Below are 25,538 nucleotides of genomic sequence, written 5' to 3' on the forward strand. Positions count from 1 at the left end.
AAATGTGATGGTTTAGAAATAATTCAAAAAAATCACGCAAATTTACCCAAAAACTAATGGTTAGAGAAAAAACTAATGGTTAGGAAAAAAGGGTGACGTCGAAGTCACTTCAAAATTGATCACCATCAGGTGTGATTCCCATATTATTATTACATGGATTTGACCTGATAATTCACTTCGAATTGAAAACGCGAACTTGACGTCACTTCAACAAGATGCATTAAACCTTTCTTAAACGCCTTCTTAAGATCGTTTTTTTTGGCAGTCATTTACAAAAAATCGCGCTTTTTTGCAACCGCTTACGTAGGGAAGTAAAATTACCTTTATGCATCTTGCAAATAACTACTCTTAAATAATTATAAAATAAACATAAAACTAACTATTGGTGTCACATCTACAAGAAAGCGTTGAATCTTAAATAAGAACATGGCAACACCAAAGAAGTTTTTCCTTCGAGAAATCTAACAATAAAAAATTGAGGATATAACAACAATAGAAAGGAAAATTGGGCTTCTTTACACTGGTCGAAGATAACTTTTACTATTTATATAGGTAACTTGCAAATCGCTATTCAGAATTTCATAATTGATTTTTTTGCTTTGGTGTAGTGGCCCATATGGCTGCCTGGATATGCAACAATAAAATGAATCATATAATATTTTGATCCATTGTCACTGATTTAGCAAATCAAACTCGTGATTAAAGTGGCCTTTTGTGTATCTAAAACGTCAGAAGTATAAACTTTGTATTTACTACTTACCTTTTAATACTCTTTAAATAAAATGCCAGGTTCATAACATAAATATTACGTATATACCAACAGTTTTTGATTAACTCGTAAGATTGACAAGACTTATTTTGAACTGCAACAGTACGATCAGATAAATTGCAATGGTAGCTATGCCCTGAAAAATACATAATTTATTAGAGATAGATTGAGTTGTATATTATAAATCGTAATCATAATACAGAATAGACGCTCTTATTACGTGGTGAAACTGAAGTTTTTAGTATTGGCAGTTCTTGACCGTAGAATAGTTTAAAAAGAGAAAGGCACTCTCCTATACCTATACCTAAACCACACCAATGATCACTACTTACCGATGACAAAAGTTGTCTATTGACCACTGCATACCCCCGTAATGACACTTTTGGAGGGTTCATGTGGATTGCCGCCAAGAAGAGTTGAACCTGGAAGAATCCGTTGAAATTCTACCAGCAATAAATAGCAACAAAACTTACTTCCTTTGCGGTGGCCTGATCAACGGTATTCAATTTCAAGTCCATCAAACACCACTGAACTCTGTCCGATATGTTAGAAGACGCATAATGGGAACAATCGCAAAATATATACAACAGCGTAAAACAGTAAACGGCGTCAACCAATAGCCCAACTTCTTTGAACGTGAATTTCAAGCCATGGTCGACAACTTCAGACGTAAACCCGTAAACCTTCAGCACGGCAAATAAAACATTCGACGATCGCCAAATAGAGACTTACCGACACCGTAATATTAGTCATCATAAGTAAACAGTAAGTAGAATAGGTTCTTGCGTAAGCATTCCCAAGCTTTTGAAGCACATCGCTTAACTCCAACCACAGACATCTGTAGTATTTTATTATGTACGACGTACAATATTGGTCAACGTCCTAGAAAATAGTATCTTTTTTCGTAGTTGCTATTGTATGGTTAATTAACTTAACCATGAGCAGATGATATCACCAGTTTGCATAATAATGATACAAGGATTTTATTCACCAAAGGTATAAATAAAATTGAATTCGATTTCCAACAATTTTTCTATTGCAGAAAACGCATTAGCTTTAAAATGATTGCCATTTCAATGAGCATAAGCAAATTTGGAGAATAAGCTAAAACTGTGTCAATTTAAAAAAAAGATAATATTTTTTTCAAAATTTTGTTAAAATATTGGAAATCATGTTAAAGTAATGAAAATTTTAAAAATATTCAAATTGGTTTAAACTTTCACTGGTTTCGCGAGGGATTCAATTTTAAAGAAATTTAATTACCTTTTTAAAGCTTTCAGCGACTGCGGTACTGGCATTGCCTATCGCCCTGCAATTGATGTACCACAAAGCACAGTTCATATTTATTGTCGTTACCACATGCAAATAAGCAGTAGTGTGATAAAGGGTAAACCCTTCCAGCAATGCGCTTAGTGTTAACAAAAAACCTGATGCCAAAAAGAGACAACCCAAACTAATGACGCCTATAAGGGTGCTCAAATAGGGAAATTCCATGTCTTTACCTGAAAAAGAAACACCCTCAACACACAACATCATCCAGTGGCATCCAAAGAATTCAACTGGAAACACAATTTACCTTATTTAATGTGATTAAGTTTTTGTGCTGATTTAAGCAGTGGAGTCCGTTTTTTTCTTTCTAAGTATTTAAATTTAGATAAACAATTACGCTTTTGCTACGTACATTCGATCTTCGATTTTTTTTTTGTTATGTTGATACACATACCCCTAACATAAGTTCACAGTTTCAGCCAGTTTGCACGTTTACCTTTTTTTGCGTTAGACGTGTTTTGCGTGCTCGACGATTTTCTGCTATAAACAAAAAATGGAACAAAAAATTTGCATAAAATTTTGTGCTCAAAACTTGAAATGTTGACAACGACATATGGTGAATCTGCTTTGAGCAAAAAAAAATGTTTATAAGCTGTACAAGCTGTTCCAAAATGGCCGAGAAGACGCCAATGACGAATCGCGCTCTGGACGCCCCAGCACATCCATAACTATTACACACACAATATTAGAAAAATTTCTGAAGACGTCGGCATCTCTATTGGCTAGTGCGATGCAATTTTTTCAGAATTTTTGGGCAAAATTTCTTCCGAAACTACTTAATTTTGAACAAAAGGACCGTGGAACGAGCATCGCTCAAGATGATCCTGATGTGCCCAAAAATTCAAGAAACTCATGAACGGAAGGAGGTTTGGAACCATTGAGGAGATAAAGAAAAAATCGCTAGAAGAACTCAAGGCTGTACTAGAAAGTGTATACCAGAAGTGCTTCGAGGATTGGCACAACGGTTATATCTAGCGGGATTACTTTGAAGGGAACAACATTAATTTTGATGAATAAATAAATATTTTTTGATAAAATTTAAAAGTCGCCTTACTTTTTGAACACACCTCGTACAACTACTAGTAAAACGATTTTCTTGCATGTCCAAATCACGAAAATTTCAATGATGTTATTATCAGTGAAAAACCCTGTAAAACGATAAATAAAGATGATTCAATTTTTAGGATCACCTTTACGCTCTCTTTATGCTCGAGACATCTTTATTCAATCCTATAGAGATGATAGTTATGATAAAAAAAAATTCTTTAAAATTTAAATCTCTATGTTTCGAAAACGAAGCATTTCTGGATTTATGTTTACATAGAATATTAGGGCTTATTGTGGACGTAGAATATGCTGTCAAAGTTTGGAAACGGCAATATATAATTATTATCGAATAGTTTCCCATATTGGTGGATAACTACCAATCCAATCCGGATTTGGCTAATCGATAGTTAAAAGAATAAATTCGATATACGGATGTTAACCAAAAAGTTCCCGCACCGTCCAAACATACTGAAAACATTGAAATTGAGACAATGCAATAGCGTCCCTACCAGTGATTTTATAATAGTCCAATTGGAATTTCCCCCAAAAATTCTTGTAGTCGCACACTTCGTACGCGACGCTCCAGCCCACGTACGGTATCGTAAAGTGGGGTATCAAAAACACTATGAAAATGATGGAATAAATGTACTCATCGAATTTTTTGCTTTTGTTCAATAGAATATCCAATCTTTCGTAGCCGACATTAAGTACCAAAGCCGTGGTCGCTACGTAAAATATGTATGCGTATATCATTGGACTGCTCAACCAGCCGAAAGTGATCTTACCGATCTGCCCACGTTGCACCGGCATGACTCCTAAAACCTAAAACATAATGAAAGAAAGTAAAAAAGCACGGATACAGTTTTCCTTCACCAATACAAATTATTGCTGAAGCATCAGCAATCCATCAACAAAAAACTTAAAGAAATGTCCATGCTGCAGATTAGGAATTATACATTTTAAATTTTAATTGTTATATTAATTAATTGTGGGTCAGTTTTTTATTCTTCCAGGTGTGTATTATATTATAAACTTTCCAACCCTCTGTTAAGTATGCTACTAAACTTCATTTAACAACCATTGCTCTCTTAGCCTACTTAACCAAAACACAGTGAAAGCGTTAACTTGGTTTGGTAGTTTTTTTATAAATATAGGATCCGCCAACCAATCCCACGGCCAAGAGAGCTTGTAGAGCGGTACAATTTTTTTTACAATATTAATGAACCTATTATAGTCTTATAACTATAATATGCCTTAACAGTAGACATTGTTGTCGCACTCTGGATTTTAGTGGAGGTACACTGCGAACCTTTCTCTAAATTAAATTAAAACTTATTTGTTGAAATGCGCATCGCAGTGTTTCAAGAATATTGGTAAGTAATATTTTCTAATTATAAGTAAAATAAAACCATTATTCCATTACACCGTCAAACATAAGCAACTTACTCTAAACAAAGTGAGTAGCAACTTGTGATCCCTATAAAACTGGTCATGTTTATCAATAATTCTCCCGTCGTTTTCATCTAAAGCCATTCTTTTCGTAATATCTTGATATCTAGGACTCCTTAAACTGATTACATTGCTAATATGGAGTTTCTCTCCGTATAAATCCGATAAATCCTTTAAATGCATTTTTACGGGATTATTCCCATAAAAGGCCATTTTGTTGCGGCCCGTTGAGGGACCGACTTTGATCTATATCAAATTATGTCAAGAGCACGTTAGCAATGTCAGTAACTGCTTTCCAAAGGAATCGATCTTTAGTTTATCAATTATAAGATAATAGCTGATCAAACATTGGGGAACTCGTGTAAAAATATCAATTTTTTAAAGATGTATGCAATTTTCAGCAGCCATTTACCAATGTCGCAATAATTACACCGCTTTCACCCTAGCTCAAAAACTTTATAGTATTGTTGCGTGTTTAAATCGACAAAAATGGTTCTAGTTCGTCAAAGGCGACAATGAAATTAATCACTCATCATCATTCCACGAAACTGGAAATTTATTTTGACCAATATAACTAACAAGGTCGCTAACTTCTTACGCCCTACTGTTTACTATACACACTACAACAAAATTATATAACGGCTCTATATTTCCGTGCTGCACGGTTTCTCTTTTCGACTGCTGGCGATAGATATCGAATATTTGACCCGTTTTCCTGAAAAGCGACGTCCGTAATCTCACTCCGATTCCTGTGTGCCTCCAAGTTTTTGGTACTTACACGGGCCATTTAGCTCGCTAATAATGAAAAAACTGAAGAAAAAATTAGGCAAATTATCAAATGAGAAAATAATATTTAAAAATGTACTTCAGTGCAGTTATAAAGAGGACTCAAACTTTGAAGACAGCCTATCGAAACTCAAATTTTGTTAACCTACCGATTTAGTGTCCTCAAATATTTAATGTCCCAAACTATAAACTACAATATTGCAATACAATACAAATGTATTTAATAATTATTAGTTTGAGAGGTTTGACCCATTACCACTTATAAAAACTAAAAAAAAAATATGAGAATGCAAATTTTTATTACAATGCCGAAGCGAAGTTCTCTTCATATTAGACTTAAATAGCTAGAAAAAATCCAGCCTCATCATTTCTTCGATTCACTGTAAACCTGCAACAAAATTAACCTACCCACAGGCTACCATTTTGGTATTCTGTAAGCAATTTCTACTTCTTATGTAAATATTTGGCTCAACTGTGGCAATTGTCAGTCATGATGTCATTTAGGCGTCTGTGATTGTACAGAAATTTTAGCTAACCTTAATATTCTGCAAAATTTGTTGACTAGTTGAAATTATTTTTAAAATATTTTTATGATTATGTTCCTAAATATAATAAAGCATTTAACCTAACGTTGCTGGAAGTGTACAAACAATTCTTTTTCAAAGATTATATTCACTTCTTAGTAATAAATATGAAAAGGTCTACAGCAGGTAACAGCAATAAATGGGGTATGTACGACAGAGAACAAGAGAGTACGGGTTTCCGCAAGCGTTTTAAAGAACGTCCACCGCCGGAGTTACGAGGAAAAGCAATTGGCCTTTGGTACGCAGCTAGAAACAAAGCCCGTCGATACGGCAATTCAACTGAGAGGGATAAAGAAATGCGGGCCAAGCGACAAGCATCGTTGGATAGACAAATAGTGATAGTTTAAATATACTTTTTACTGTAATTTCTTCTGTGGACTTGCAGCTGGGAACAATCCAACTTTCAGAAACAAAAAAGCAGAAGATTTTGCAATACTTAGATGAAACAGCTTCAACTTCTACAGAAATTGACAATTTCTATAATGATCTTAAAGGTTTAGAGTTTGAACACAATTTTTTGAATCATATAAATGGCAACATCTATGATAAACTAAAAAGGTATACTCAAGAACTTCGAGACAATGATGAACAGCTAGACACGTTATACTATGATGAATTTGTGAAAAAGAAAAATGACCCAAATTATACTGAAATGTTAAAGTTTAGGCATAATCTACCAGCTATGAAAATGAAGACTAAAATTGTAGATTTAATTAATCAAAATCAAGTTGTCGTTATAAGTGGAGAGACAGGTAACAACTATAGTTAACTTTCTTTTAGCAGCACGTCATTTTTGTCTTGAAGGTTGTGGAAAAACCACTCAGGTAGCACAATTCATATTAGATGATTGGGTTGAAAAAAAACGGGGTTCATTATGTAAAGTAATCTGTACCCAACCTCGTAGGATTAGTGCCATATCTGTAGCTGAAAGAGTGGCATCAGAAAGGGCAGAATCTCTTGGACAGTCTGTGGGTTACCAAATTAGATTAGAAAAGTAAGAAATGTTCTGTTATAAATTAATAATGTCCTACACAGAATGGGAACATGCATACATAGTTCAGTATATAATTCATGGATACCTTCTAGGCATCTTCCTAGACAAAAAGCATCAATTCTATTCTGTACTACGGGTATCCTCTTGAAATACATGGAGAGTGATCCTACTTTACAACAAGTCTCACATCTTGTTCTTGATGAAATCCATGAAAGGGATGTTATATCTGACTTTTTAATTACAGTATTAAGGGATGTTATCAAATATAGAAAAGATTTAAAGGTAAAGAATTGTTCACAATTTTTTTGCAATTTGAAAGAACCCAATTTTAAGGTCATTTTAATGAGCGCTACTATAAATTCAGAGGCATTTTCAAAATATTATGGCAACGCCCCTCATCTCAATATCCCTGGATTCACTTACCCAGTCAAAGAATACTTTTTGGAAGATGTATTACAAATGACCAAATTTTCCTTTCAAAAATCAGCAAAAAAAATATTTCGTAAAGATCAGGATTTTGAAAAATCAAGGACTGAGTACATTGAGCCATACATTAGGCAACTGAAGGCAGAAAACAAATATGGAATGTAAGTTTTTGACATAATCTTACACTATGTAGTATATACTATTTAGCCATTTTTAAGGTTTGTTATAAATGAGCTATTGAAGCCGCAAAGTGAAAGTTTAAATATGCATTTAATATACAGTTTGCTTGAACATATTTGCTTAAAGGTAAGATAATGCAAATTTTCCTTGCAGAAAGTGCACATAATATAGACTCAATTAATAAAAATAATGAGTACAATTTTTTGTAATTCATGATTCTTCAGAATAATTTATTTTTATATCGTAGGACAAAGATGATGGGGCCATTCTGGTATTTGTCCCCGGTTTTAGCGACATCCAAGATTTATGCAAAATGGCCAGGAACTCTGGCAAATTTCCGCCTCATTCATTCATTATAATTCCCATACATTCACAACTGTCAAGTATTGATCAGAGGCAAATCTTCAATCCTGCTCCTAAAGGTTTGTCAAATAATGTGAAAACAATTTTTGTCTTATTTTAAACATTGACGTTGATCTCACAGATATGTTCTCTTGTGTTCATAAAATTAAATTTTTAGTGAAAAAATATGAGAATAAATTGATTGAACCTTGTGTTCTGTGATCATGCAAGGTATAAACATTCAAATATGTGATGAAGTTACAAGAGCTTTGTCTCTAGCAAAATATTAGACTATGTGGAAGAATTTACTCAAGTTGTTCCATTTTTGTAACGCTCTTCTTCTTTTTTCAAAAAATGTAGGCATTCAAAAATAGATCATGATATTTTTCGACTGCTATGGAGATCATATATACATGACAACAAACAAAAGTATGTTTATACTGTCTTATTTTGCATTTGATTTTCTCTTTGATTTGTAAAATACATTATTTATATCTTCACACCATTAGATTTTATATTTGACTCTTTTATTATTATTCATTTTCCACCTTCCTTAACTTCGTAACGCAATATTTTTTCTTGTGGTTAATTATTGTAAACTTCAAAAGCAAATCTATTTGACCAATGTAAGATATTTTTAAGTTAATGTACTCTAATTGAAAATCACATGGGAAGTCAGGCAAGACAAACACACTTTAAGAGATATAACTATTGAAACAAATACTATAAAGGTAAAAATTTAAAAGAAAACGATAAAAATCAAAAAAGAGCACAATGTTTGCCATATAATTTTTTTTATTGTGGTTAAGTATAATAACAAGCGTAAGTTTAAAAGTTCCAAATTGGGTGCGTTCTTAATGCTATTTGACAATTTTTTAAAACAATGCAGAAAAAGTTTTTTGTTCATAAAAAAAAATAATGCTGAACTAATAAGCATACATTTGGTCTTCAAATTATGCAACTTTAGTTTATTTTCACAAAGCGGCATAAAGTATTTTTAACTCACTAATTCAGAGAGCTTCGTTCAAAAAATAAACATACTTTGCAGGTATGCTGCATCTGCATCTCTTAATAAAATAAACAAACCAACTACTGACAGACACTAAGTACCAAAACTGCTGCGGCCCACCTCCTGTGGCATCATTCGCTGCCCCAGAGCAAGAATCTAGCCTCGTTATTGTCATCATTGCATGTTTTAAGATGAACTTTAAATAAGCAATTTTTACAGCTACTTAACTGCCCGACTGAGAGAGAGATAAACAAACCAATGCGAAACTTTTACTTTTAGGAAAACGCAAAATAATAATTTCCACGAATATAGCGGAAACTTCGATTACCATCGACGATGTTACTACCGTAATAAACTGCGGTTTTATCAAATATAAAACATTAGACTTGGAAATGGGTTGCGAATCTCTAAAACCTCATTTGGTGTCTCAGGCGAATGCCAATCAACGTAGGGGTCGCGCGGGTCGCGTGAAACCCGGCGTTTGCTATCATTTGCTAATTCGAGCACGGTATGAGATTCTAGATAAGTTTATGCAGCCGGAAGTTTTACGCGAACGACTTGAAGATGTCGTTTTGCAGCTCAAATTACTTCAACTCGGGGAAGCGGAGTCGTTTTTGGCAAATCTAATGGACCCACCCGACAAAAAATCTGTACATATGTCCGTAACACTCCTACATCGTTTGGGCGCTTTAGATACTAATGAAAACCTGACACCGCTAGGTTACCACATGTCTAGATTACCGGTAGGAGCCCAGCCAGCGAAAATGCTGATTCTCGGATCTCTGTTTAGCTGCCTCGACCCAATTTTGTCAGTGGCCGCTTCTTTGGGATTCAAAGATGCATTCCAATTAAGTATGGATAGCACTTCGGCGGATCATGCTAAGCTAGAATTAGCAGATGGTTGCAAAAGCGATCACTTATTGATGCACTTTGCCGTTCGCGGATACGAAGAGTCAACTAATGGCTACGCATTTTGCCGGAAATATTATCTTAGCGAAAACACACTAAGTTTAATCAAAAGCATGAGGCAGCAGTTTGCCGATATGTTATGCGATATGAACTTTATTGAGAACCATAGTCCACGAGCTGCGAGTCACAATCGTAATAGCCAAAACTTGAGCCTTGTAAAGGCCATAATTTGCGCGGGGTTGTACCCAAACATATTCATTATAAAAAAACATTATTTACTGCGCAGCGTCATGCATGAACCGATGAAGTTTCACCCGAAATCTATCCTCAGTAAAGAAACACATTTTGAGAGCAAACTAGGAGTCTACCATACAAGACTGATGACACAAGGAATACAAGTTCATGACGCAACATTAGTTCATTCATGGCCTTTGGCATTTTTTGGAGATGATTTTCATGAAGGAATTGACAATCATCATCATTTTGTGGTCATTAGTAAAAAGATCCGATTTAAATGTTCAAAAAGCACTGCCAACGTCGTAAAACTAATGCGAGAAAGACTGAACGAAATTTTGAACTTTATGGTTACACATCCAGGACCGATCAATTGGGATCAGAACACTTCAGATAATAAAATTTTAAGGTACTTTATATAGAATAGTAGGGGAATTATCAATTATCAATTACTCTGAAGGATAGCTTAAGGCAATAGTTTTTTTTTTATTTAATTAATTTCTTTTATTTCCAGTGCTATAATTGAACTAATCACTAGTCAAGATATGGATCATTTGGACCTCAGCGATTTTGATGACAGTAATTAATTACCACTTTGCTTTCTCTTCGGATGTAAACCAGATTGGCAATGAAACTTATCTAGTATGTTCAGTTTTTATTTTTAAAAACTTATAAATAAATATGGTATTTGCTTTAAAATAACTTGGAGATCTTGATTTCACTTTATAGCTTTTCTAAAAAAGCTACATTTGGCAAACGGTCAAAAATAATCCAAACTATCATTAATCTCAATGGCAACCTTGTTACTTACACTAAGAAAATGAACTGAAATTCATGGCAGATAGACTTTTCACTGCCACTTCAAGGAAACCAAGATCACCGTGCACACATTCTCGTGTTCATAGTTTGGAAAATTCTTTTAGAAAACTTGCAAACTTATAACGACCTTGAGTTCTATAACCAACCTTTAAAAGAAACCTATCAAAGCTAATTTAAAGATTGAAATCAAAGGTGTTCTAATTCTGGAGGAATAGCGATCTTATTATTCTTGGCAAATTGTTTTAATGCATCATATCGATTTCCAATATTGATCATTTCCTCTCTCATTTTGCCTAGCTCTTCCTGCATAATTTCCATGTCACGCCATTCTTGAGTTTTTTCTACTTCTAATTCGTCCTTTTGTTCTATACGCTTTATCCTACAGGATGCCGCATAACCTCTGTTTTTTAATGTTCGTCGTCTCTGCTTCATGCGAACAATTTCCTCCCGCGTGAGGCCTCTCAATTTTAACTGCCTATTTAAATCTCTGACAGATATGGATACCAACTCATCATCAGAAATATCTATAATAGGTGGAGGCGACAGTGGGGCCTACAATAAATGATTCTAGCATAGTTAAATATAATAAATAAGAAGCACTCACGGGCTTCCTTTCAGCTTTCCTTTGCTCAGGTGTCATCGTTTAATCAGTACCTTTTCCTCAAATGCGAAGCACTTTTCGAGCCTATCAAAGTATTGCAAGTCATTGAGGTAAATTAAAAAATTTAAGAAATACAGTCCCAATCAATGCCATGGAAAATTTTTCTTCTACAAATGCATCGAATGATAGACAAACAAATGAAAAACACTCGCCCATCGTTGACATGGACCTCGGAATACTGATATAGATTTGTAACTTGTTCTCAAAAACAGATAAAAAGTTCATATGATTTGCTTGTATTTCCGATTTAAGATCTGTTAATAGATATCTGGTATATTGTATTTGTTATTGGATATATGTATATGTAGCAAAAATTTTAAGGACGGTCTTAACGGCGTCTTACATGATAAGATCATAATTTTTTTTGCGTAAATATCGAAACTGCTTGCTTTGCTTGTTTTCAAGGCATTTCATAAACTTAACATTACCATTATTAAAGTTCAGTATTTAATTTTTATATTGGTTTAACATTTTGACTGAATTACAAACAAAATAATTTCCATTGTCATCTTTGTGAAGTTGAATTTTCTATTTGTTATTTAGAGAAGTGTCTCTAGAACGTACTTGTATCGACGCGCTGGTAATGTTTACCGAGAATATTTACGTAGGCAACAACATTAGTATTCTGTGACAGACACAAAATACTTTATTAGTGAGGTCTGTGGGTTACTTGGGTAGTATGTAACATTTGTACTTCTAGATTTTTGTATTAAACAGACGTCAAAACATTCCGTTCACTTTTAATTATTGCCCATATAATTGAACATTTATTAGCAAGAGATTTTCACAATAAAGTTTCATATTTTCAATTTGAAGAACCACTGTTCGTAGTAGAAAGAATAATTTATCTGGAAAACTAGAATGACATCACAACCAAAAAAATCAGAGAAGAGATTCGTAAGTTTTAACATTATAAAATTTTATCTTTTTGTATTAAAATTTTTTCGAGTATTTTTGATATCAGTGTGCTCTGATATGCTACTTTCATTTTCAGGCTCCTCTATCTCCTCCACCAATATTAGACATATCAGATGACGATTTAGTGTCAATTTCCGTTAGAGACCTTAACAGACATTTAAAGTTAAAGGGGCTTACAAAAGATGACATTGTTCGCATGAAACAAAGGCGAAGAACTTTAAAGAACAGAGGTTATGCTGCATCATGTAGGATAAAGCGAATAGAACAAAAAGATGAGTTGGAAGTAGAAAAATCACAGGAATGGAAGGACTTAGAAGTCATGCAAGATGAACTTCCCCAAATGAGGGAAGAAATGAATAACATCAGAAGTCAATATGATGCTCTAAAGCAATTTGCTTTGAGGAATAAAATATCTATTCCTCCAGAATTGGAACATTTGTGATGTTAGTTAGGAAGTTGTTGTTTTTTCTTTTTCACCTTAGTAATAATTTTAAATAACAGTTATCACTTGTTGAACTCCAGTCTGTTATAACTGGTGTCATTGATATGAGTAGATAAAGAATTGGCAATTTGGTTATAACCAACTGGAGTTGTGGAACTATCTATTATAATGATGTCTATATTATATAAGTTTGCTGTATAATAAATTAATTAAATATGTTTTTTTTTAATAAATAATATTAAATTTCGTCTAAACAATAAATTTCATTAAAAATTTGGATTTGCCCATTTTTGGTCCAGAAATAACTTTAACGTTTATTATAAAGTTTAGTAAACTTGTAAGACCCCAAGTACCAACTTTAACATAAATTCATAAAGAATACATCGAGGAATTATAGTGCGCAAAAAATAGTCCCATAAAATCCACTAGGCTTGAGGCAAATAGGTTTCTTATTAAAAAAGTACATCATGCAATGTGACACAATTTCAAATAAGAAAAAAAAAGATATATTACAAGCTAACAAAGTTTGTAACACATTTTGTGAACACATGTTCAACAAAAATTAGTTGATACTGCAGAAAAAGGTGGTTTTGATTATGGGAATTTTTAAAGAAGCTTTTGATCAATGTTCAAACTGCAATTATGGTTCTCGGTCAGTTCCGCCTGCTAATGCGATACATTTCTCGCGAAAGGCATATTTCTTGTAACTAATACCAACTATTTGGATTGATGGGACGTATTACGTCACACTTCACTTGTGTTCTCTGGCAGTGGTTCTTGAAAGTCATCCCATACGCCACTCGACTTAATCATTACATGTGATGAAGGGAACCTATTAGCTTGTTACTATACATTACTGCCAAATTTTAGCAATATCGGTAAAATGTTGAAGTATTAATGAAACTGAATTAAAAAAGAAACTTTAGGATTTTAGTAAACATTTTTATATAAACTTTTCTACTTAAAATTAAAATCTTTATTTGAAATCAAGATCGCCAGATTCATGACATAATAATCATCCTAAAAGCTACTTGCTATTTTTGTAATAATGAAAGTTTTAGAGTTATACAGCGGAATTGGTGGCATGCACTTTGCTTTGAATGGTAAGTAATTCTAATAATTTTATGTTCTGAATTGTCTCATGGTTTTTAGAAAGTGGAGTACCTGGGATAATAAAAGCCGCGGTAGAAATAAATAACATTGCAAATGCGGTTTACAAACATAATTTTCCTGATACTCTTGTGATAAATTCTAACATTGAAAGCTTAACCGCAGAAAAAATCAACAAACTTGATGTGGATACAATATTGATGTCGCCTCCTTGTCAACCATTTACAAGAAATGGCTTAAAAAATGACATCAAAGATCCAAGAACAGATTCTTTTCAGCATATATTAGATTTATTACCCGATCTAAATATTAAAATGATCCTCATGGAAAATGTTAAAGGATTTGAAGAATCAAAAATGAGGACACATTTCATTAATAGTTTGGTCAAATGTGAATTCATTTACCAGGAGTTTCTTATAAACCCTACCCAAATAGGTGTACCAAATTCTCGTCCGAGATATTATTGCTTAGCCAAAAAAACGCCTGATAAATTTAATTTTGAAACAGGCCTTTTGGTATGTTGATTCAACCTATAGGTATATAAATTTAATTCTTTTAAAATTATATTTTAGCTACACAATTTTCCATTACCTTGCGAGGAAGTCCAATGTTTTGAGGTAGCAAATATTCTAGAGGAAGTTGTCAATGTTAACGAATTTTCTGTACCTTTAACTCTTTTAAAGAAAAATGTAAAAACTTTAGATGTTTGCTATAGAAGTTCAAGACATACTTGTTGTTTTACCAAATCATATGGCCGATATATTAAAGGATGTGGTAGTGTTCTTTCTGAGTGTGACGAGAGTGAGGCAAAAAAAAGTTTAGAAATCCTACAGGAATGCAGTCAAGATTCTGACGTGTTTCTCCTCCTCTCTGAAAACTTAAACTTGAGATTTTTTACCCCTAGAGAAATTTGTAGGCTCATGTGTTTTCCAGAAACATTTAATTTTCCCACTGACATTAATATCAGACAACAGTATAAAGTATTAGGAAATAGTATAAACATTAAAGTTGTTTCCAAGTTAATAAAAGTTTTATATACTTTGTTTTTAACATTTCATTGTATTAAAATCAATAACAGAATAACCAACCATAGTCCGTAAGTACTTTTAACAAATAATTAATTGGAATAGTAGGTAAAAACGAATTTCGTTCCTAAGTACCAATTGGAATGTATTTGTCGGAAATATTTCCGGGCCAGACTAAATCTGGACCATAGAATCCTAAGTTTTTTTGGGAAGTGGACAAATTGGAGTTGCAGGACCATATTTAAAAAGGGAAAATAATCAGTTTTTTTAATTACGCCACTGCTTTATATGGCGATTCAGCCAGCCTACAACCAGGTTTTAAACTTTTGAGCCAACATCCTACAGTTCAAGTTGGCATTTTTTTTTAATTACACTTTATTTGGCCACTGCTTCATAAGCCAATTCGGCCAACTTAGAACCAAGTTATAGCTTATAAACAAATTTTTAACGATTACAACTTCCAAGGCATCCGGTAGAAATCCAACCCACATCCTCCGGCAAGTCGAGTTAGCATGTCTAACGCCTTACCAACCGAGGCATCCTCGGTCCCAAGAGTTAGGTCATTCGGCCAGCTTACGACAACTGTGAACATAATTCAAAAATCCTAAAGGATGCCTTTCTACGAGAAGGGTCTGGACCAGTACATCATCCTCCAGGTTGATTAACATACACAAAATGGAATTTCAACAAAAAAAGGGGTTCTTTCACCGATAACAAAAAACGTCTTCCGCCGCGGAACATCTGGGCCGATTTGGCCTCTATACCGGCGTGAACAGGAAAAAACAGCGGAACCGACAACGATTACAACTTTAAAACATCACTAAGCACGAAAACACACTAAATCCGCTCAGTGGAAACCAATTTCAAAATTTTGGGGACAATTACAAGGGAGGTTAAACCGCCATGTGCAATGCTCACGACAGAATCAAATCTTGGGCTAATTTAGAAAACTTTGATTCTTCTTTTTTACTTCTATCATATTCTGCAAGAGGAAGTTAAGCCGTCAAATTCATGTCCAAGAGTAATAACACGAAGAAAAGTACTTGCTTAGAAAATAAAAATTTCAGTTTTTAGGTCGTTTGATATATTAATAATTGCTGTTATAAAGTAAATAAATGAGTGTTTTTTTTTAACGCTAAGAGAAGCAAATTAACATATTGTCTATTGCGAGATGTTAGTGCTATTAAGCCACTCAAGGATTTAGTGTATATTATGTGATATAATTTTTGTTTAAATGCACGAAATGTTTCGAAGCAGAAGTTGGTTTGGTGGTGGATGGGGTCGTCCGAAAAACCCCCATTCCTTGGAGCATTTAAAATATTTATATAATGTTCTTTCAAGAAATCAAACTGTATCTGAACATAACAGAGGATTGTTAGTGGAAACTTTACGATCTATTGCTGAGATTTTAATTTGGGGTGACCAAAATGATTCTTCTGTATTTGAGTAAGCAAGTTATTAGTTATACTGGTCTTAAATTAATTTTTTTCGTTTTCATTATAGTTTCTTCCTTGAAAAAAATATGTTATCATTTTTCTTACGAATTATGAGGCAAAGAAGCGGAGGCTCGAACTATGTATGTGTTCAGTTGCTACAGACTTTAAATATTTTGTTTGAAAATATACGTAATGAAACTTCATTGTGTAAGTGTTATAAGTGCATATTAATTTAGTTTAACATTTAGACATTTTTTAGATTACCTTCTCTCAAACAATCATGTGAATTCAATAATCGTACACAAATTTGACTTCTCTGACGAAGAAGTTATGGCCTATTACATCTCATTTTTAAAAACACTTAGTTTAAAACTCAATGCCCATACAATTCATTTTTTTTATAATGAAGTAAGTATTATTTTACTTAGTTATGGCATCTATATGTCAAATTATTTTAGCACACAAATGACTTTCCATTGTATACTGAAGCAATAAAATTCTTTAATCATCCAGAATCGATGGTTAGAATAGCTGTAAGAACCTTAACACTGAATGTCTACAAAGTAGATGATGCAAGCATGTTAGCCTTTATAAGAGATCGAACTGCTGCTCCTTATTTTTCTAATATAGTTTGGTTTATTGGGAAACATATCCAGGAACTAGACACTTGTGTGAGAAATGATGCTGAGTAAATTTAGAAACATATAATATTGTTACGTGTTATGCTGTATTTGCGATTTTCAGTCACCAGTCTCAAAACCGGCTTGCTGATTTGGTTGCAGAACACCTTGATCATCTACATTATCTAAATGATATACTTTGTCTTAACATAACTGATTTAAATCACGTTTTAACAGATCATTTGCTTCACAAGTTGCTATTGCCACTGTATATTTATTCCTTGCTCTCATATAGAAGGCCAACATATTCAGAAAGCGGGGATCAAAGTGTAATAAAAATTTTACAGAAAGGTTCATTATAAATAATTTATATAGCAAAATTGATACAACTAAATTGAAATTTTTTTAGGATCATTAATAAATGACTCACCCAAAATGAATGATCCTGCTAATGGAAAAGTGTCTTGTGTGGTATCATTGTTTCTACTGTCTCAAGTTTTTCTGATCATATCCCATGCACCTTTGGTGCAGACACTGGCCTGGATTATTTTAAAAACGGACAAAAATATATTTGAAAAAGGTTTCAATTTGGAAATGTTTTTATTGTTTATGAACAATTCATTTGATTTGTCCTTTTAGGAGTTGCCAAATTACTGGAACATTATGAAAATGAAAAGAAAGCTCTAGACGAAAGTTTAAATGATTCTGTGATTGCTGTAAGTTCTAGAGAAAGCTCCAGTTCTAGCGAAAATCTGATAGAAGATCAAAAGAACATTACAGATGAAGAAAAGCAAAGATTAGCAAGTACCTCGCTAAACGACACTGGGGTAATGGAAAAGCCTTTCTTGGAAACAATTTATAACTCACTAGATTGTTTGGAAAACGATTATACAGCATTATTTGCATTATGTTTATTGTACGCTATGGCAAACAATAAGGGTTTGTCTTTCATTTCATATAAAGTTAAATTTAAGTTAAAAACAACATTTATAGGAGTAACATCTGATATTATAGAATATATTTTGAGGCCAAAAAAGTTATTTATTTCAAAATCTATATCTAAAGAAGTAAGATATTGCTACAATACATTCCTTGTTGAGAAACTGCTGTATATAATAAGTTTATCTTGTCAACCGACATGCAGGTAAGTAACCTAAACAAGGCTTATATTCTTCAATTTTTCAAATCTGTATTTTAGGGTAAGGTTGGTGACCCTAGAACTTGCTTTAAAGGTGCTTATGCAAATTGTGCTGTATGATGGCAAAAATATTTTAATTGACCAACACAAGTTGTCAATAGAGACTGCTAAGTCCCAAAGTATGGCACTGCTAAGAAATTTTTATAAAAGTGAAGAAATATTTTTAGATATGTTTGAACATGAGTGAGTATATTCAGTCACCCACTCAAATAATTTTTAAATCCATTGATCAAAGCAGATTTGTAAATGCTTTAAGTTGCAGATATACTAGGTATAAACATTTCCTTACTTATAAACACAATTTTGAATTTTACAAAATCAATTGTCTAGAAAACCGATGTAAATACTATAAAATTATAAATTATTTAATAGATCAATATTTTGAGGATGTGGTTATTTGTATCAAGAAAAGAATAAAAGTTTATATGTAAAGAAGGCACCAAGTATTTACCAACAAGAAATTGAGTTGTTTTTTCATTGCGCTACTGCCTTGGTACGTCCTACCTCTAATAAGTGAATAAATTGTTGCGTTTTTACAGAAATTCAATGTTTTTAAATCGAGTGGCAGGCTATTGTTTGAATTTTTTCTGATAATAGCTTTTTTAACCTCTTCTTTTTGTTATTTACGATTGCGATTTTTGAGAAAAAATAAAAATACTATTATCTTGACTATTTAAATATCGTAATGTTCTTATGGACCACCCTGTATAATACTTTCCTTCTGCAATTAAAACGTGTCTCTGTTTTTTTTCTCAAATACATCTCGCACTCTGTACAATATGTAAAAATGGTAAATACAGAAGTTTAGGTTAGTTTTAGGCTTATTTCAGGAGTATTTTTGCAAATTTTCTTTATAAGAAAATCATTTAGCTCAAAACTGATTCCTTCAGTGTAGCTTTAGTTATCAATTTTAGGGTAGTACTCAGTTCATTACCCCCAATGACGATTTTTCAGATACTGTGATATGTCGCGCGGGTTGTTAAATGTAGAATGGTTATGTATGGACAGCGCCATTCTTTTACCTCCTACTGGAACTCCAATGACTGGTATTGATTTTATCAAAAGGCTACCCTGTGGAGAGGTAGTTGACGCATATTGACTTTTGCAAATCGCGATTGAGTAAATAGTTTCTTGTTTCAGAGTGAGAAAGCTAGAAGAGCAATCCGCCTGTTTTTTCTGATGCGCAGTACAGTGTTGGTACTAAACAGCGAACCAGAAACACAACTGCCATTAACGAATCCTCAAAGCTGTGTGCAGATCGATCAAGCCCTGGACCTGAGTATATCTCGTTGTGTGTCTCAAGCCTTGTGAATAACACAATCTCCTATGCTTTTGATGACCACATCTCGCTGTCTTGTATGTGTGTTATTGTGTTGTGTGCCTAAAAAGAGTAAATGCAGGACAAACACCACGTCCAAAAGCTGATTCGAGATAGCTGCAGTGCTTTTTGGATTTTGTGTTTCCTAACATTAGGCTATTCGGCAGTGAGAAAAATAATGTATTTATTAATATCCTTTTAGATGATGGGTTTTGCAAGAAACTTGGTCAGTCCACTCATTTACTAAATCTGTCATCACATGTCACTAAAGGCAAAATGAACTTTAGCCCTTTGAATAAGTAGATTTCTATATATAGGTAAAATACAGGACATCTGTGCTCATAAATAATTCTAAATTTAAATAAATCTCAAAGAACAAGACACCAATTCGTTATATTAATAGAAGTTCTACAAACAAGTCTCTATGAGATGTGACTTACATTTTTATTCCCGGTGTTTTCTCACTTGAATATATACTTGCGCTACTACATATCACTTATGACTTATCTCATTTACTCTTTAATAAATCTAAATATTTATGAAACATTTGCCTGTGTTTCGATTTTATATTTATCTCTAGTGTATTATGACGTCGCAGGTTGCGTGAGTTTTAAAAATTTTAAATTACAAATAATTCTTAAAGGAAATAAGCCCATTGTCACTGAAAAGTCTGTGGCCATTTTCAGAAACTTTTAAAGTAGTATACAGTAATTATAATTTGCAGAGGTAGTTGCTTGCGCAAATTTAGACTGGCGATTGTCTTATTCACAGGCAACTTGACGGAAAAGAACTGATCATGAAACCACCTCTTTTTTTCAGACAACTCAGATTTAATTGCGTGCACTGTCCTGTATAAAGATGGGACAAAATTGAGGCGGTTTTTAGTTATTGACGTAATGCAGCTTATTTTGGTAGAACCCGACAACAAAAGGTTTGTTGTATTAAATCAAAGCTCCAAAATTAAAAATGCGAAAATTATAGGTTAGGTTGGGGTGTGGCGAAATTGGTTGGATTTCTTCAAGACATTGAAGTAACCGGCGACAAAGACGATTCTCGATGTTTACACATTACCATTCATAGGCCAATCTCAGGTGCGACCACTAATAGGATACCGTTGCTCAGTGCAAAGTTTCTTTTTGACGATAACATCAGGTGTATGGCCGCCAAACAGAGATTAACCAAGGTACATCCTCTTAAAAAATAAGTGGTTCTTTAATTAGTAGGTGGTGGCAAAATATTGAAGGGCCCTCTTCATTCTCGAACAAGTGGCAATGTCGCAACTTTGATGTGAAATGACGCTCGCATGTACAGCAGTGCGAGGTTGCCGCTTCCTCAAAAAGCCTTTGATATTTCATATAAAATGCTGTTTGTATTATTGTATTTTTCAACTCACCGTTGCATTTAGATTAATTTTGTAACATGGCAAATTGAATATTGAAGATATTTTTTAAAATTGTATGCAAATTTTTTGGTTACCGAAGTCAAATATGAGAAGAGAGAATAGTTGAAAATATATAGAATGTTCTATTTTTTAAAAATGGATTTATTTATTAAAAGCCTTTATTTATTTGGTCAGGGTCGAATAAAAGCCAGGCAGAAGAAGATGCAGCACATCGCCCGCTTGTTGGAAATTCCGGGTCAGTCTGGCCCTCCCAGTCCAGCTTATACAGGTCAAGGTTTATATGCTTCCCGAATAACGGGAAGGGGTATCCGCGAGAATAGACCTTTATTTGGTGTCAATAGAGTACCCGGTTTCGCAGCACCTAAAAGAGAAAACTCACCTGGTGTAATACATAAAGCTGATGAGACCAGAAGACACAGAGAAGGTAAAATAGGTTCAAATGGGTTCAAACACTGAAAGAAACATCTGTCGATTATTGTAGGTGAAAGCCCCAATCGATTATCGGCTTTGAAAAAGCAAAACGCGCAATCGACAAGCAACATAAAAAGAGAAACCAAATCTCGCGACAGTTCAGCAAATCGTGTCAAATCTCGAGAGGGTTCGCCTCGTATGCCCAGACCAAGATCCGAAGAAATACCTTTGGAGTTGATGAAGAAAGGGCGGGGGTTGATTATAGATATGGCACCGAAAGTAAGTATCCTGCCACGGCCCCAGAACAGGTCCGAAAGTGAACCTTCAACCTCATCGAATGCAAATGTTGCGGGCTCAAGTAATGAAATCGTATCTAAAACTGAATCGATAACTTCTGATGCTTCTGTGATATCCGAAGAGACGTCGTTTATAGGAGCCGTGAAGCGGGACGAAAAGATAGCAAATATTGAGACAGCGTAACTGTTGTTTTTTGCAAATTATAGTAAAATTATTTTTTTTATTCAGCTAGCAGCTTTGGCACTTTGTTGAATAATTTTGTAAGTAAACCGGAGAATCGTACTCAGTTATAAATAAATTGACGATTTTAATTTGTGTTATTATTGTGTAAAAACTTCGCGGGATCCGTTAATTTAGAGAGAAGTTTTGTACTTAATGATAACCTCTATTTTTTATCACACTTTTTCATTTTATTTTTTGTTGCTTTCCGAAATCATCATCAAATCATTTTGTGTGTTTTTGTACCTAATTTTGCATAAAACTTTATCAAGAAATCCAAAATAGCAAGATTGCGGGCCCACAGAAATTTTCCAAGTAATCATAAATCGACAAGCCTGCCAAGCTTTTGGTATTTACTGTTAACAGATTGTTCATATCCTTTTTACTTAATTAAAAATGAGGTAAATGAACAAAAATGAGAATTTTTGATTGTTTTTTAAAATAGCTCTTTAACCACTTTTTGAAAAAGGCCGTGATTAAAACAAAATATATATTTTTAATGTGATTAAGTGTTTGACCTGGCCTCGTATATGTATGTATTTAAAAATATTAGCTTTTCAGTAAGTAACGAAATGGTAAAGATACAGAGGGGTTACTTGGGCAACATATTTTAAAAAATTTGATCTAAGTACTGGTTAAGTTTGACTATATAGGCGGCAAGTAAAATGTCAGGTTAAATGTCGCAAAGTACTTTTCGCCATTGTTTTCTTAAACAGCGCACAAACATTTTTTAGTTTTCTGGTTTTTAAATTGGAAAAAATGCAGCAGTGAAAAATTTCACCGACCCCGCAATTTTCAGGATTTCAAAAATTACGATTTTTGTGCATTGTTATATCGTAATCTTAGACGCAACAAAATGACAGTGAATGATGTCCGATAGCAAATCAAAAATAAGTGTCGCGAAAATCTTGAAGAGTTTGGAAAAGAACTTTGGAAATGATCAGAAAATTACTCTAATAGGGAAACCCTTAAACAAAAATGCGTTTGCGTCTAAAGGGAAACAATCTTCAAAAGCGGATATAACGTAAGTTTACGTACAGAGTAATATCCGTAAATTTCGGTTTTAACTTTTTTCGTATATTTCATATGCAACGGTTATTCTGCTGTTCTCGTAAAGATATTAAAACAATATAATATATATTCATCTTTTTAAAAGCATTTGTCAGACTTAACAAAATGTACGCCAGAGAATTTCATGATGTAAAAAGTGTATTGCAATTTATCGCGACAGAAATTCTTCGCGAATTGCGAATAGCTCTGACCAACTAGAACCCATTCAACTATATTTGAAAATATAAAGATTGCAATTTATGTGAATTAAATTAACAAAACAGCAAGAAAATATTTAATCAAAACGACAGTCAACTAAATTTCAATAATGCTCTCCTACCACATCAAAAAAACAGGTGCAAAAGTGACATCATTGCGATTCGTCACCACATCGGTATAGACACAGCATGATATACATACATAGCTCTTAACGGATTTATCATGATATTGGAAACCGTTAAATTAACTGATTTTGGAAATTAAAATTAACATTGTTTTGTTTTACTCATTTCAATCTCTCCTCTCACAAAATTATTAATAGAAAACTAAAACTTATAATATTGTACTCGGAGAAGGAGAATGCTGTTTAGACATCATGGGCCTTTTTAATTTAAGGAATTATTGGCGCCATTGTCCATGGACCAATCTTTATGGGCAAAATATGTACAAGCGGCATTGCCGCGGTGATCAGTTTTTACTATTTTATTCTCAATATAAATACTTCCAAAGGATAGTTGTTCTTCCTAACTGAATTTGAAAAAAACTGGAACATAGGTTAAACTATTATTGTAAATTTGTTTTAAATGGTTCTATTACAACTCCCTCAAAAAAACCTTTAATTGTTTGCAAAATTTCAAAACATAAATTGAACGTGACAACCTCGCACATTGACTCAGCCGGTAATGATCGGGCGCGGCCGAGCGACGGTTAACAACTTCGCTACTGACATTTCACAGACCGCAACAGCACACGACGGAAACCGGTTGCGTTTACTTACAATTGTCTCGCGACAAATCTACAAAATCCCAACACAAAAATCGCGTTATTTCTCAGAATTATTTCCGATCTAGTGCTCTCCGATGCTCGTTTACCCAATACGGTGACATTTGGCGCGTCAGTCTGCAGAACAGTCGACTTCGTCTAGTGCGAGAGAGTGGCGATTTTTTTGTTTTTACATTCCTCTTGAACCATGGCCGACGCGGATGCAAAGGATCGTTACGATCCTGAACTGAAATATTTGTGTGTGGACAGGAATAATTACAATGATCCTGCCACCCAAGCAGAATGGACTCAAAAGAGGCTCGTGTGGGTACCCCACGAGACTCAGGGTTTTGTCGCCGCGAGCATCAAAGGCGAAAAAGGCGACGAGGTCGAGGTGGAAATTCAGGAAACCGGTAAAAGGGCAACGGTAGTCCGAGACGACATCCAAAAAATGAACCCGCCAAAGTTCGACAAGGTGGAGGATATGGCAGAACTGACGTGCCTCAATGAGGCATGTGTTCTGCACAACCTTAAGGACAGATATTATTCAGGCCTGATTTACGTGAGTACAGTATAACCTTCGAATCAATTCTTGTTTGCATTTTCAAATGGTTAGTGGAGACGAAGACGAAAATAATCGGTGACCGGCACCGCACGCGTGTAACAACTATTAAGTCCTTTTGTTTTGGAACCTGTTCCTCGGAAGGAGTCATGCCAAATATACGCTTCACGTTTGCGTAAAAATTCAGAAAACCAATCAATTCATCAATCAATCAATTTTTTCTGTTTTTAAGGTATCAAAAGACAAAAAATATTTGGAAATCTCGATATTTACACCGAAAAAACTTGAGCTTAGCGCAAATATTTTGCCGAACAGATGAAGAACAGAAAACAGAATGAGCGATTCTAGGAAATAACAGGACCAATGATTTTCATGAAATTTAAACTGACTTTAATTTTTCCTAAAGAATTCACTTCGGTTATGAAATTTTAACTCGTTTAGTGTAATTACCTTAGTAATAATTATGTTCCTAAACCGGGTAATTAAGATGTTAGGAAGTAGTAAATGGCTTCGCATTATGGTTTGAACTGATAACAAAAGGGATTAAATTTCAGCATCTGCTGCGTTTGTGAATGCTTATATTTTTAATTTAAATAAATTATCAAAAGTGGTATTGTTATAGGTGAAAAAAATAAAAATGTGAAAAACAGTGTCCAAAATACAAAATATTGAGGTTAGATGTTCTGTCTTCAATATCGTGAAGCTGTTGCCATATTTTGTTTTAACACTTGCTACCTCGTTCCCACTATATTAATGTTCATAGTTATTTATAGATATTAATGGTTAATGTCGGGAAATGTTGTTAGCTGATAAGATAAAAATCGCGTATTTCCACAAATAACGATTTCGTTTGTTTACAAAAACGTCGAATTCTGTCATAGTTGGTAGAGTGTATTGATTTTCTGATTGGGCATTATTATACTGTCAAGAAAAATTTTGATGGTCTTATTAGGTGTACATCAACAAAATACATAATATTTGTACCAGAGAGTATTCGGGAATTTTTTAAGA

General features: G+C 33.8%; 7 protein-coding genes across 10 annotated transcripts in view; 5 read left to right on the forward strand and 2 right to left on the reverse strand.

The window, feature by feature from the left end:
• Positions 1-206: 206 nt before the first annotated feature.
• Positions 207-5,800, reverse strand: LOC132698976 (gustatory and odorant receptor 22-like). The gene is made up of 9 exons (XM_060665330.1): positions 5,530-5,800; positions 4,592-5,404; positions 3,655-3,967; positions 2,033-2,271; positions 1,502-1,651; positions 1,243-1,452; positions 1,102-1,191; positions 771-905; positions 207-720 (listed from the first exon to the last, which is right to left on the reverse strand). The coding sequence occupies exons 2-8, from the start codon at positions 4,805-4,807 to the stop codon at positions 831-833; spliced, it is 1,293 nt and encodes a 430-aa protein (XP_060521313.1). The 5' UTR covers positions 4,808-5,404; positions 5,530-5,800; the 3' UTR covers positions 207-720; positions 771-830.
• Positions 5,801-5,881: 81 nt separating this feature from the next.
• LOC132698963 (ATP-dependent DNA/RNA helicase DHX36-like) lies at positions 5,882-10,703 on the forward strand. Its single transcript, XM_060665311.1, has 9 exons — positions 5,882-6,299; positions 6,350-6,716; positions 6,769-6,958; positions 7,051-7,240; positions 7,292-7,545; positions 7,603-7,690; positions 7,812-7,986; positions 9,195-10,467; positions 10,573-10,703. Exons 1-9 carry the CDS (start codon positions 6,072-6,074, stop codon positions 10,643-10,645), a joined length of 2,838 nt encoding a protein of 945 aa, XP_060521294.1. The 5' UTR covers positions 5,882-6,071; the 3' UTR covers positions 10,646-10,703.
• A 354-nt stretch (positions 10,704-11,057) lies between these two features.
• LOC132698966 (transcription factor MafK-like) lies at positions 11,058-11,643 on the reverse strand. The gene is made up of 2 exons (XM_060665315.1): positions 11,482-11,643; positions 11,058-11,429 (listed from the first exon to the last, which is right to left on the reverse strand). The coding sequence occupies exons 1-2, from the start codon at positions 11,515-11,517 to the stop codon at positions 11,064-11,066; spliced, it is 402 nt and encodes a 133-aa protein (XP_060521298.1). The 5' UTR covers positions 11,518-11,643; the 3' UTR covers positions 11,058-11,063.
• Positions 11,644-12,154: 511 nt separating this feature from the next.
• On the forward strand, positions 12,155-13,145 carry LOC132698965 (transcription factor MafK-like). The gene is made up of 2 exons (XM_060665314.1): positions 12,155-12,435; positions 12,533-13,145. Exons 1-2 carry the CDS (start codon positions 12,400-12,402, stop codon positions 12,896-12,898), a joined length of 402 nt encoding a protein of 133 aa, XP_060521297.1. The 5' UTR covers positions 12,155-12,399; the 3' UTR covers positions 12,899-13,145.
• A 558-nt stretch (positions 13,146-13,703) lies between these two features.
• Positions 13,704-15,311, forward strand: LOC132698964 (tRNA (cytosine(38)-C(5))-methyltransferase). The gene is made up of 3 exons (XM_060665312.1): positions 13,704-14,001; positions 14,051-14,523; positions 14,581-15,311. The coding sequence occupies exons 1-3, from the start codon at positions 13,947-13,949 to the stop codon at positions 15,106-15,108; spliced, it is 1,056 nt and encodes a 351-aa protein (XP_060521295.1). The 5' UTR covers positions 13,704-13,946; the 3' UTR covers positions 15,109-15,311.
• Positions 15,312-15,935: 624 nt separating this feature from the next.
• On the forward strand, positions 15,936-22,014 carry LOC132698962 (protein CLEC16A homolog). Of its 2 annotated transcripts, XM_060665309.1 has the most exons (16): positions 15,936-16,054; positions 16,101-16,479; positions 16,537-16,676; positions 16,729-16,877; positions 16,928-17,157; positions 17,214-17,440; positions 17,499-17,669; positions 17,729-18,028; positions 18,083-18,233; positions 18,288-18,470; positions 19,242-19,368; positions 19,428-19,578; positions 20,425-20,536; positions 20,587-20,788; positions 21,182-21,431; positions 21,489-22,014. In XM_060665309.1, exons 2-16 carry the CDS (start codon positions 16,268-16,270, stop codon positions 21,896-21,898), a joined length of 3,015 nt encoding a protein of 1,004 aa, XP_060521292.1. In that variant the 5' UTR covers positions 15,936-16,054; positions 16,101-16,267; the 3' UTR covers positions 21,899-22,014. The 2 variants fall into 2 exon arrangements, with proteins under 2 accessions (XP_060521292.1, XP_060521293.1); XM_060665310.1 differs by lacking the exon at positions 15,936-16,054 and having other exon boundaries at positions 16,116-16,479; positions 19,428-19,566.
• A 1,929-nt stretch (positions 22,015-23,943) lies between these two features.
• Positions 23,944-25,538, forward strand: part of LOC132698971 (myosin heavy chain, non-muscle) — a 38,712-nt gene continuing 37,117 nt past the window's right edge. For all 3 annotated transcript variants that reach the window (XM_060665322.1, XM_060665321.1, XM_060665323.1), the window contains exon 1: positions 23,944-24,527. In XM_060665322.1, coding sequence (XP_060521305.1) covers positions 24,174-24,527 — 354 coding nt within the window. In that variant the 5' untranslated portion in view covers positions 23,944-24,173. The remainder of the gene's footprint in view (positions 24,528-25,538) is intronic.

The sequence above is a fragment of the Cylas formicarius genome, unplaced genomic scaffold, assembly GCF_029955315.1.
Source record: "Cylas formicarius isolate icCylForm1 unplaced genomic scaffold, icCylForm1.1 PGA_scaffold_3__17_contigs__length_32017465, whole genome shotgun sequence".
NCBI lineage: Eukaryota > Metazoa > Arthropoda > Insecta > Coleoptera > Brentidae > Cylas > Cylas formicarius.